Genomic DNA, 12,713 nt, shown 5'->3' on the forward strand with positions numbered 1-12,713 from the left:
AAAGTTTTGAAAAATGAAATGTAGATGCTTGTTGATTAAAAAAATAAAAAGTGTAACAAAATGTACTATTCACAAATCACTCGTTTTTTAAATCTCCGTACAGTAGTTCACATCGCACACCAGCTTTTGTATAAATAACAGGCTAAAGGTTAAGACCATCTGAAAACATCCCAAATATTTGGGCACACAATAATCTGAAGGCATTAATCTTCGTTCTAAAACTTGAAACTCTACATTTCGGAAACGATATACATACAACTAATTGACGTTCGAGACACATGACGCGTTTAAAATATCTGCTATTACTGTCACCAACTTTGAGGGCGTTTTTCTTGCCGCCGGAAACTTGAGATGGAGAGCGTATAATTTGATCCCCGAAAATTTGAAGTGATGATTCTTAGCATGTTAATGCTTGAAAAAGAATCCTAAAAAATGTGTATATTTTAAAATTTTTTTATGAAACTTTAATTTTCTAATAAATTGAGTTATGTGCAATATTTGCATTAATCCCACACATGGTATGAAAATCCTGACTGAACTAAACATAACATGAAGCAATTTTCTGGGAAAATAAAATTTTGGAACAAAGTAACTAATCTTACATTAAATTAAAATCCCCAAAGTACCAAACATATCTGTAACGTCAGAAAAACCAAAGGACGAGTCAGGTAGCTAAAAGAAAATAGCAGTCAACAAAACTTGTAAGATGGAGCAGTTTTGACTTTTGAGACATTGGGGGAAACTTGCGTGCAAGTAGCATTTTTGGAACTTGGATACCCCAAAAGAAAATCCAGAGAAACCGCCCATCAAATAACAGAGCGTACAATAACTTTACGCTGACCAACACTGCCCCGCTATTATCTGAGTGTGAATCTTTGAATTGAATGCAAGAGCACTCAAGTAGTCAAATACATGCACCTTTGTAAATAAATAACAAGGATTGTAGGCAATTATAAAATATTGTGCTTCCCAAGTTCTTACACACTATATATCAATGATGGAGAATAACTAAATGAAACTCATTAAACTAACAGTTTCAGAAAATCATAGTGAGTTGCCCACAAAAAAAAAGGAAAAGAAAAGAAAATCATAATGAAGGCTCTAGCTAGAAAAGCTTTACCAGAACCACATCCTAATTGCTCGTATATATTTAGCAATTACGCGCAGAGCTTTTCGACTGCCGTCACAATCTGTGCGGGTTGAACTACTGTCCATTCCTCCAATGGCCCAGCATATGGGGTTGGCACATCCTGAGAGGATAAACATACAACAGGTGCATCCAAATAATCATGGAAATTTTCGTTAATGGCAGCTGTCAAACTAGCACCAATTCCTCCGGTCCTCATACACTCTTCCACAATAAGCACACGGTGAGTCTTCTTGACTGAATTCCCAATTGTGTAGAGGTCAAATGGTTTCAAAGACCTGATGTCAATTACTTCAGGGTCATACCCCTTGTTCACCAATGTCTTGGCAGCCTGCATCACATGATATCTCATCCTGGAATAGGTCAATATGGTTACGTGCTCCCCAGGCCTGACCATTTCAGCTTCTTCAAGTGACAACACATACTCTTCATCTGGAATTCTCTCCTTGAGGTTATAAAGCAGAACATGCTCAAATAGTATCACAGGATTCTCGCTACGAATTGCAGCTTTCATCAAACCCTTGGCATTGTAAGGGGTAGAGCAAGCCACCATCTGGATTCCAGGGATTGACTGAAAATATGACTCCAGTCTCTGGGAGTGTTCTGCCCCTAATTGCCGCCCCACTCCACCAGGTCCACGGATAACAATTGGTATTTTGAACTGACCTCCTGAAGTGTAATGGAGCATGCCACAGTTATTGGAGATCTGGTTAAATGCCAGAAGCAGAAATCCCATGTTCATGCCCTCAACAACTGGCCTCAGACCAGTCATGGCAGCCCCAATACCCATCCCTGTGAAGGAGTTCTCAGCAATAGGGGTATCCAGCACCCTGAGGTCACCAAACTTTTGGGCAAGGTCTTTAGTTACCTTGTAAGATCCTCCATAGTGACCTACATCCTCACCCATGACGCATACAGTGGGATCCCTTTCCATTTCTTCTTCCAAACCTTCACGTAAGGCTTCAAAAAGAAGAAGTTCATGCCTGAAAATAAATACGCATTTGGTTAACTGAATAGACAAATATTATAATAATATTCGGCAAAGAATGATGCTTGATTACTATTTGTTTTTACTTTAACTAACAAAAAAGTGGAAAATTATTACAAAGCATGTGAACACGCAGAATGAAGCAGATCAAGACATAGTAGAAGCCTGAAATAATAGGTCCGACAACCAGACTAAATAAATGAAACTCAGATTTTTCTATCGGATGTGTTTCTCTATTTCCAAGATACTACTCTAAACCATTTATAAAAATAACAGAAAGCCTTCACAATGTAAAGACACTAATCCCTGCTTTTTTTGTCCCTTTTTCTAGAAAGAAGTTTTTCCTATCCAAAAGATACCAGAAGAAGGACCATAATATTATGTAGATTATGGATATGTGTAAATATAATTTTTAAGTGCACTAGCATTCTGCAAGTAAAGGGGTATTTAGAGCCCAAAGCAGGCACCAAGAAAAGATGACATTCATTTCAAACGCAATATTCCTAAGTATCAGAGCAAAATCTTCCTCCACAGAAGGCAAATTCATTGATGAAATATTATCAATAAGCATGTAATATGCTGACCTGTATGGAATACTTGTGGCTAGATATATATGCTACAAGGAGCATAGCTATATCCCAACAACTAGAAATTCCAACAAGTGAATGATATTTAAGTGCATCTTATTCAAAACTAATTAAAATATGTTCTACAGATACTGTTATGCTGCTCATTTCAGAGCATGAATCTTCATTATGTCTCCGGGGTATATGCTCTCCTTATCACTTCTGCTATTCCATTGTTATAACCATTCAAATTTTAACTCTGCCACATATGATGATTTATAGCACTAGGAGAAGGCTATTACTAAGGCTTCTGTGATGAGCTTAGTTGTGATAGAGGCTAAAAATTTGAATTCACAAAATATTTCTTGTTAGAATTGTAGGAGACATGTTTATATAAGAAGGTTCGCATAGCCCATTCTGCACAGCTATGTCTTTATTCTTTCTGCAAGCTTGTATGGTTCCTTTCTAATAAAAATATACTAAATATATTTTTTGGTCACTTAACAAACAAACCAAGAGTGCAAATAAAGAAATAAAATTGTTCTACACCAGAACCATTTGATACTTTCAGGTAGTATTCCAAGCAGACAGAAAATATGCTGCTAGAAGCACAAGTTCCTTTGGACAATATATTTCAAGTGTTAAACTACAATCTGAAGTTATTTACATTTCAATTTCAATTATGGGAGGGGGGAAAAGCAAAATGTTGAAGGATGGATAAGGTAGCTAGTCTCGCTCCTCCTTCACTCTTCCACAAGGAAGTCTAAGCTGATTTGCGCTTTTTACATTTTTCCTTACTAATGTTTTATTTTTTCACTGATAATCCAACCATTCTAAGTGCACTGTGGGCACAACAGAAAGCATCTCCTATAACTTTTGGATGAAACATTAGAGTGAAAACTGGAACAGTATCATCAATTTGAGTTAAATTGGACTGCATTAAAAGGTCAATTTATCTTTTATTTTAAAAAAAGGTTCAATTTACTACTGAAAGTACCATGCAAACACAAACATAGCTTACATCTCATCATTTATATTTACAAGATATCATTGATTAAAATGATCAAGCAGCAACGCAAAAGACAAAGTTGAAGCCAATATATACTGAGATAGACAGCAGTGGATGAGACGGAACAGTAAGTGATTAAACTAAGAAACCTACCCAGGTTTAGATGAAGTAGAAGCCGCAGAACTATCTCCTTTAGTCTGCAGAAAACCCAGACAGCAAATCAGGGGCGTGATGCCAGCACTAATACACATTCCCGTTGGTCCAATAACAGATTTGGAACGGAGGAGAAGAAAACCAAACTCGGAAAGTAATGAGAGACAGATAACTTACCGCAACTGCATTGGTAATCAAGCGTTCAGCCTTACGAGCTCCCGCATTGAGATTCAAACTCGCATCAGATCTGACTACAAATATGCCAGCTTTCCTCCCTGATTCAGTAGCACGTTAAACCAAAGTATAAGAATCAACGTTAGAATCAATGACACGGCACATGGTCAAAGAAAGACTAAACCAAGAAGTGAGACAACAGCAACAGCAAGTGGAATCATAATCTTACAATTCGAAACATTTAAGCATCCGAGAAGGCACTATCTCAGTCACTCTGCAAAGGAGAGTCTAGTGGAACCAACAACTAAATCCACGAGGGGCATCCAACAAGAAGGACAGCGAGAAAAAAAAAGGCACGAGAGGAATTAAAAAAGAGACAGGAAACAAACCCGGGAGGGATCTGAGCTGAAATTTCTTGGAGTCAAGTGAGGTAGAGGCAGAGAAAGCGGAAGCAACTCCCACACCCTGAAGAAGGGTCGCCATTGAATGAGAAAGGAGATCGAAGCAGGAAAACCCGAGGTGCCAAGAAAGACGGAAATGAAGAGGAAAAGGAAGGATAGGAATTTATACGAGAGAAAAGAGAACGGGCGGAGAAACTGAGCAGGGAATCGATGTATTGCTGAGCTGTGGATCCCTCTGGTCTTGTAGCGTTGGGCGATTTATTTCACATGTACCAAGTTAAAACTTCCCCTCTGCTCTGCCTCCCACCTGTTGGCACTTGGCAGCCACAAACGAAGCCGCATTGATTCCATCGCCTCACCAAATGGCCAAGCCCTTTACTATGGAGCTTTATTTCTTAAATTTACATTTTTTAAATTATTTTTATTGATCATACATGTTAAGGGTTTCACAGAAAAATAATTCCAATAAACATTTATTCCAATTCACACGCCAACCATATTTGAACTTGTAAAATCATATTTAAGCAACACTTGTCATTTCATTCATTTCTTTTTTTTTTTCATTTCAATGTTTATAATAACTACTGCTAAAATATTAATGGAGATATCATTTGAAGTCATTTTGTAAAATATGTATACATAAACACACAATTTCATTATAGCGCTGAGTAGTTTTTTATTTAAATTAGAATGAACTGGGAGCAGTTAAATGAAGGGAAAAGAAGTAATTTAAGTGGGTAGGGTGTGAGTGGAATTTCGACTCTGGTAATATTGAGAAATAAAAAAAAAAAGCCTCCGTAGCATAATTATAAGATGAGAAAAATTGAATATTTTCAATGGAATAAACAATAAATGATTTTTCACATAAAAATACAAAAAACGAAATCAGGCAAATTTTGTTTTTCTGTTGTTAATTTCATTTTAAAAACATGTTATCATTTTCTGAGAAGATCACCAATATATAATAGTTTGAGGGCTAAACTACACGAAATTGCTGCTGAAGTGGTTGGTTAGGGTTTGGTCATTTAGACCAACAAGGCCGCAACAGCGGAACAACGCTATTTTATTTTTACCCAAAAAAAAAAAAACAGATACAAAGGATGATTACATTTGGAGAATGGTTTAATTTTTATTCCCATTTTTAATCTAAAACTCTTCTAATTCTTAATATAAGAAGTATTCAATTAATTTGAGCAAATTAAAAAAAATTAAATACTTAATCTTAATGAATATGAAATAATTTTCATAAAATATTATAATATTAAATTATATATCAGTTTATAAGTTAGATAAACTAATTAAAAATAAATTAATTTCTTATATTCATAATTAAAACCGACTTTTTAAGTAGGTCAAGGCATATTTTGAATAGGAAGAGTAACAAGGACGCAATACTACAACAATGGCTGCGCGTTGAAGTGATCATGTTATGAGATTTGAACCCAACAAAAAAGGACGGTGAGGAGACCCTTCGAATTAGGACTTGAAGACCTCGAGTTTAGATGAAAAAAGTGATGAGTTTGCAATTTGGTTTGGCAGGGGAAGAATTGGAGTGACGTGCCCAATTAGTAATTAGTAACCTGATAAGTGTGTCCACTTCCCTGTATAATATACAACTTAAATAATATTTAAAAAAACTACGCTGCTTATATAAGTAGCAAGAATTTGAATCTTGAAATTTTTTTTTTTAACATTTCCTTAGTTTTTTATAGATACTCCTTTTGACCTAAATTTAAAAATTAGTTGAAAAATTTATTTTGATTCTAAATATAAAACCTCTATTTTTCTTATTTCTCATACTTATTATTATTTTTCCAAACAATCTTTATTATTTGTATACGTTAACATGTGCAATTAATCAAGCCAGCTTCCTATATAATTTATAAATAATTAAAAAGAGATATTTTACATGATCAATATAGTTTTTTTTTATAGATAGTTATCTTAATTAATTTTTTAATTTATATAAATTAATTTTCTAACTTTACCTTTATCTGAAAAAGAGTATATAGATTGTATGATAGAAATGACAAAGCTTACATTTTTGTTATTTACAAAATGATTTTCAATAGAACAATATTTAGGTGAAATTTTTTACATTCATTACGTTAACTTTCTTTAATCAAATGTTATTATGTATTTTATTTTTAAAATATAAATTTATATAAAAAATAGAACAAATAATTATATCTGATTAAAAAACTTAATATAATAAATATAAAAAATTTGATTTAAATAATCCGTTATCAAGTTAAATTTTTTTTTTGTAATAGATTCTTAAGTAAGTTTTAAAGTCTATCTAAAATGACTTATAAATAATTTTTTAATCATAATTTACGTAATATAAAATAAGTATATAAAAAATTTGTTTCAATTTAATTTACATAAAATTGGCTTACAAATAATTTTAAGGGAAAACTAATTTAGAGGCCCTTATAATTTGTTTCAGTTTTGAATCAAGTTCCTAAATTTATTTTTCTTTTTATTGGGTATTTTAACTTTCTATTGTTAGAGTTGTTAGTGCCTGCCATTTAAATTTGTTAAACAAGTATTGATATCGTTTAGAAGCTCCGTTGGAAGGCACGACGCACTCAACAATAAAAAGCCTTGTCTAAAAGCATCCTCTTCTTTCTGTGTTCGCATCTTCGTCCACTATGCCAAGCTATCCTCTCTCTTTTTGCTCATTCCTCCTCTTCTCCCCCATTCTCTCAACCTATAAATGGCTCACAATTTCTTCTCATCTCACCATAACACCTCCCTACGGTCACGTCTACTTCTTTGTCCAACTTGAGGCCATTTGAAATTTTTTGTACTTTATGAGAATTATTTTGCAGTTTTGATGGATGCAACCTCATGAAATGTATTGGAGGTCCTTTAACCAAACCAAATATTATTGTCATAGTAAAGCACAAAATAGGACCCAAAATCTTGGTCATGCCATGTAGATGCTTCATAGATCAATGTTTAAGCACAAAAGTAAAGATGCATTCGTTCTAAGCAATTTTCTAATGCTTCTAGAAATTAAGGTAATGATGTTCAAATGGCCAAAAAGTTGTCTGCAACACAGAAAAACAACAATTCTATTTTTATTCAAGCCCCTGTTTTAGTAATAGTAAAACAGAGAGATCAGGGAAGTAACCAACAACTTCTTCAGAACTAAACTAGACTAAATCCTCAACAAGATTTGAGTCATTGCCCAATCAACCACGGTAACCTTGTCCACTTCCTTGGCTATCACGTCAAATGAGACTGCCAATCCCTTCTTATCTATGAATTCATCTTCAGGCATTGTTTCACAATTGTGCTGGACAAAGCTTTGAAGGAACTGCAGCTTTACTACCTATTTCTCCATCTGGTATACTTTCTCATTGATCTATCATTCAAGAATGGTAGGGGAGATGTTGATGAATGGGCAAAAAGGGAGAGGAGAGCTTGGTCTTGAGGTTGTGGTTGAAGGAGACGATGCTAACCAGAAGAGAAGACGATGTTTTTAGAAGTGGCAATCAAGTGGGGCAATGCTTTTTAATGGAAATTCTTGACAACGTTAATACTTATTTAACAAATTTAAACTGTAGGGACTAACAACTCCAACGGTGAAAAATTAAAGGAGCTAAGAAAAAGAAAAAAAATTCAAGGACCTGATTGAAAATTGAGGTAAATTATAAGGACCTCAAGATTAATTTTCCTAATTTTAATTGTGATTCTAAACGAGGCGAGCGGTGAAAGTTAATGTTACTTTTTTTTTTTTTTGGTGAGGAAGTTAATGTTACCTTTTTGATGAACAAAGTTAATGTTACTGACGGCGCAGTTGAGCCAGACAGCATGTGATGCAAGCTACCAGTCAGCTACCAAAAGACTGATGAAAAAATAGCTCGGGTTAGGAAAAATCAGAAAACGAACCGTTTCGGGGTTCCTCGCTGTGAAACTGTAAACCGAAGAGGGGAGTGAGGATAAGGATAGAAGACGGAAATACACTTGCAACAGCACCGGCACGGCAATCTTCTTCCTCTGCCCCTGCTTTACCTGCCTCCATCTCTCTTCCAGAGCACTGCAAGGCTCGAACGCCGGCGTTCCGTTCACCGCTCTCTCCACTACAGTGATCAGTACGCCCTCACTGACCTTGACCACACCCCTCACCCGCTGCCGCTGCTCAATCATCTCTTCGCCGATGAAGCCCACCAAATACTGATGCCACTGGCCTCATGTAATTACTCCCTCTCTCGCTATTGGTTATGTCAGGCCCGTGTAAAGTTTCGCCTCCAGTTTTGGAATGCGCATGACTTTTTCTTTTGGCTAGTTGTTACTATGCTGCCCTGAATTGACGAATTCAATTAACTATTGTAAGGTTTTAACTTTCGATTGCTTACCATTGAATTAATTCATGCAATTTGCTTAACAATAGCTCCGAGTGTGGGATATGAACAAAATCCCGACTCTATATTACTGCTATGAAGTTGTAGATTCTTCTAGACATTTGAAGTGAGTGCATTGCCGAGGTGGGCATTTAAGATGCTTTACTCAACTTGGAAGACACTCTCTAATTCGGCTTCGGGGTTTTTACACAATAAATAGTACTTATCTTGGTGCGGTGCATTTCACTGATGACTTATATCGTATGTATGTATGTATCTGTTAAGCTCTTGGTTTTTTTTTTTTTTTTGGGTAATCGAATGTTGATGACAACATAGACTCGTTATCTATATTACAATGAATTTATGCTCTGAGGACTGTCCTTGACTCTTTGTTACATTCTGGGTTCCATGAAAAATCTGATATATTTTGTAAGTTAATTGGTAGAAAAGTACTTTTGAAAAATACGTTAAATATATGTTAGTTCATAACTATTCAATCTAGAGCTACCTTCCTTTTTTGCTTTTTCAGTTGTCCTAGTTGTGAGATGCAGAGTTATCCACTATCGGTTGAGCCTCTCTAGCCTGAACTTACCTACTGTATCACCAAGTATATCATATAATCCAACATGTTAAACCCCAAACGTGTATGGCTTGAGCCTATTCTGCTCATGATTTCACTAATCAGAATATGATAAGTTGAAGAGGTTGTAGTATTTATTGCAATTCACAAATAATTAAAACCAGGGTCATACTTTGTTGATGGCAATGCTTGTGTCTTGTTTCAGGTTCCAAACATGCCATGGGAGGAGATAGTATCTTTTATTTTTAGTCTAAAGTCTGATCTAGTGGTCTATGGCCTATATGCCAGTCCATCAATGGTATGCTTTTTATCTTTACTCTTACATTTACAATTTGAATTCACATGACTATTCTATGGTGGATTTGGAAATTTCCGGCTACTTCCTTCGTTTCTCTGTAATCTAAATACGTTTTATTTTAATTTTATTGCTGCCTGCTACTTAGTAAGTTTTGTCTGTGGTCAATTTTCCTAAGCCGAGACTATGTTGCGTGTCCTCTGATATCCAAATTCCTCTCCCACTGATGAATAAGAAGAGGGGAAAAATCTCTTGGTTTTTCTCGAGACAAGATAACATTTTAACTTTCAGCTATTTGATTGAAGAGAAATGCACCTGTTTTTGTTCATTCAATTAAATTTTTCGCTCTACTTATATTAACATGATAACAAGAGATCAATCCATGAAAGAATAAGCAATAAATATATTCGTTAATCAACAATGAAACAAAAACTCAAATTCTGTACGTGAGCGGGAAAAGTTTTTGAAATATTGTAAGCAAAATGGAAAAAGAAATAGTATAAAAATTAGTATCTAAATAGGATTTGATATACATAAAAAAGGGAAAACATTTTTTGAATAATATTTGATGAGATAAAAATTAAACTCAAAAAGCCCATAAAAGGAGCAAAAGAAGAACCTAGATAAGAATTGTATTTCAGATTTTCTAAAATTGCCAGCCTTGGAATAAAGATGAGGAGCAGAGACCCAAAGGCTGTTGATGATGTTGTTCAGGGAAGAAGAGAGTAAAAGGGTCAAGACTTGTTTTAGAAAATGTAGGAGCACACATTTATCCAAATAAAATCCCAATTTTGTTTGTCTTTAAAAAGTTATGCGAGCCTCTGAGCCACAATTAACTGGACAGGCAAAAAATATCAACTACTCTATCCTTTCCAAGTAATGGAAGTGAAGCTTTTTCTCACCTCTTCACCCCCCATCTGCCCTATCTCAACTGCGAGATCAAGTCGTTCGCTGGTTTCATCTCTTAAAAATGATTCTGAGAGTGCTCCAGATCGCAAGGTATTCTTCCTCTTCTGTTTATATATACATGCTTGAGATGAGTGGTTTCATTTAATCTTTTAGCGTTGTCAAACATCAAATTCGCGGAGCATGTGCTCATCCCTTGCTTAGCCTGTTTATTTGTCAAGATGAAAACATTTGAAAACCAGTGGTCACTAATTATTGGCCTTACCGGCAAATAGAAAGCTTCTTTGACTCTAAATTTACGTCATTTTTGGTTTTTATTTCATTGTGATTGTTTTTATCACTGATTGCCTCTCCGTGAGTCCTGATTTTTGGTACTGATGCAATCCAGTTATATGATAGTTGCTACTTCTTCAATAACATGTTCCACTGGGGGGAAATTGTACTTTATTTCTGCTATGCTTTACGGAAAAACTTTCTTTATACTTGAGTTTGGTGGAACCAGAAAATGTGCTGTGTCACCTTTTCCATCTTATAAGGGGCAAAAAATTGGGTCTTGTATGTTTATGAGAAAAATGGGTGCCCCTGTTTTCATAAAGTTGGTTACGCCCTTGCTTGAGAGTTTATGTTTCCTTCTGTTAAGACTTAGTAACAATCTCTGTTTGGTGTTTTATGCTAATGTCATTTTCTTTTGGTTGTGCTTGAAGCAGATAATATGGCAGCGGAAGCTAGCAGGTCGTTTTAGGAGCAGGGATGGCAATGGAGATTGCCTTTCTTTGCCGGAAAAGTTGAGTAGGAAGAGGATGTCTCGGCAACTTGAAGGGCTTTCACATGAAATGGTTGTTAATGGTTTTCTGCCTACAATGCCTACCCTCTGTGCGTTAATGCTTTATTATGCAGATAATGGCCTCTTTCCTCAAGCACAGACTATATGGGACCAGCTCATAAATAGTTCTTTTGTGCCTAGCCTTCAATTAATTTCAAAATTATTTGATGCCTATGGGAAACATGGGCATTTTGATGAAGTGATGAAAATACTGCGATACATGAATTCAAGGAATTTTGATATTCTACCAGATATTTACTCATTGGCTGTCACTTGCTTGGGAAGAGGAGGGCAACTGAAACTGATGGAGGACATATTGAAGGAGATGGTTTCAAGGGGCTTCCGTGTTGATTCTTTGACCGGTAATACATTTCTTAAGTATTATAGTATTTTTGGCTCTTTGGAAGAGATGGAAAATGCATATGGCCGCCTCAAGAGATCCAGAATTTTAATAGAGAAGGAAGCAATTAGGTCAATGGCCTTGGCATACATGAAGGAGTACAAGTTCTATGAATTGGGTGAGTTCGTGAGGGATGTTGGTCTTGGCAGGAAAAATGAGGGGAACCTTTTATGGAACCTTCTGTTACTTTCTTATGCTGCTAATTTTAAAATGAAAAGCTTGCAGAGAGAATTTTTGAGAATGGTTGAAGCTGGATTCTGCCCTGATGTGACAACTTTTAATATTCGTGCTCTGGCCTTTTCAAGAATGCAATTATTCTGGGACCTCCACCTTAGTATTGAACATATGATGCATGAAAACGTGGTTCCTGATCTAGTGACTTATGGCTGTGTTGTTGATGCATACTTGGATAGAAGGATTGGAAAAAACTTGGACTTTGCTCTGAATAAGATGAACCCAGGTGATTACCCACAAGTATCAACAGATCCATTTGTGTTTGAGGCCTTGGGTAAAGGAGACTTTCACTTGAGCTCTGAAGCATTTTTGGAATTCAAGACACAAACGCAGTGGACTTACAGGGATCTGATATTAAGATATCTTAGGAAACACTATCGAAGAAATCAGATATTTTGGAACTACTGACTAATCACCAAAATGATTGTACTTATTAGAATTAAATATGCTAAAAGTTGTCCTTGTTGATTATAGAAGTACAAAGATCTTTCTTTCTTTTTTTTCGGTATTCGTTTTTCCCCCCAAATCAAACACTGTAAGTCATCTGTAAATTAAACTAAATAATATCATCAGCATTCAAAAGGTTAATAAGAGAAAGAGTCAGAATCAATTCATGCCTTCTCCAAAATATCGAACGCTACAGATTTGTAGATCATCTATGATGTTTGATATTAAAATAAGTCAA

At 35.5% G+C, this 12,713-nt stretch overlaps 2 protein-coding genes across 13 annotated transcripts; one reads left to right on the forward strand and one right to left on the reverse strand.

Moving 5' to 3' along the window:
• Positions 1-774: 774 nt before the first annotated feature.
• LOC114722983 (pyruvate dehydrogenase E1 component subunit beta-3, chloroplastic) lies at positions 775-4,726 on the reverse strand. 3 transcript variants are annotated; one of them, XM_028909128.1, is made up of 4 exons: positions 4,427-4,726; positions 4,041-4,138; positions 3,864-3,907; positions 775-2,130 (listed from the first exon to the last, which is right to left on the reverse strand). In XM_028909128.1, exons 1-4 carry the CDS (start codon positions 4,518-4,520, stop codon positions 1,158-1,160), a joined length of 1,209 nt encoding a protein of 402 aa, XP_028764961.1. In that variant the 5' UTR covers positions 4,521-4,726; the 3' UTR covers positions 775-1,157. The 3 variants fall into 3 exon arrangements, with proteins under 3 accessions (XP_028764961.1, XP_028764963.1, XP_028764962.1); XM_028909130.1 differs by having other exon boundaries at positions 4,041-4,143; positions 4,447-4,725; XM_028909129.1 differs by having other exon boundaries at positions 4,041-4,144; positions 4,433-4,725.
• Positions 4,727-8,350: 3,624 nt separating this feature from the next.
• Positions 8,351-12,616, forward strand: LOC114722982 (pentatricopeptide repeat-containing protein At3g42630). 10 transcript variants are annotated; one of them, XM_028909121.1, is made up of 4 exons: positions 8,351-8,642; positions 9,342-9,434; positions 9,576-9,668; positions 11,276-12,616. In XM_028909121.1, the coding sequence occupies exons 2-4, from the start codon at positions 9,417-9,419 to the stop codon at positions 12,434-12,436; spliced, it is 1,272 nt and encodes a 423-aa protein (XP_028764954.1). In that variant the 5' UTR covers positions 8,351-8,642; positions 9,342-9,416; the 3' UTR covers positions 12,437-12,616. The 10 variants fall into 10 exon arrangements, with proteins under 10 accessions (XP_028764954.1, XP_028764952.1, XP_028764956.1 ...); XM_028909119.1 differs by having other exon boundaries at positions 8,352-8,778; positions 9,320-9,434; XM_028909123.1 differs by having other exon boundaries at positions 8,352-8,778; positions 9,320-9,434; positions 11,279-12,616.
• Positions 12,617-12,713: the final 97 nt, after the last annotated feature.

The sequence above is a fragment of the Neltuma alba genome, unplaced genomic scaffold, assembly GCF_004799145.2.
Source record: "Neltuma alba isolate B1F8T4 unplaced genomic scaffold, ASM479914v2 tig00012116_pilon, whole genome shotgun sequence".
NCBI lineage: Eukaryota > Viridiplantae > Streptophyta > Magnoliopsida > Fabales > Fabaceae > Neltuma > Neltuma alba.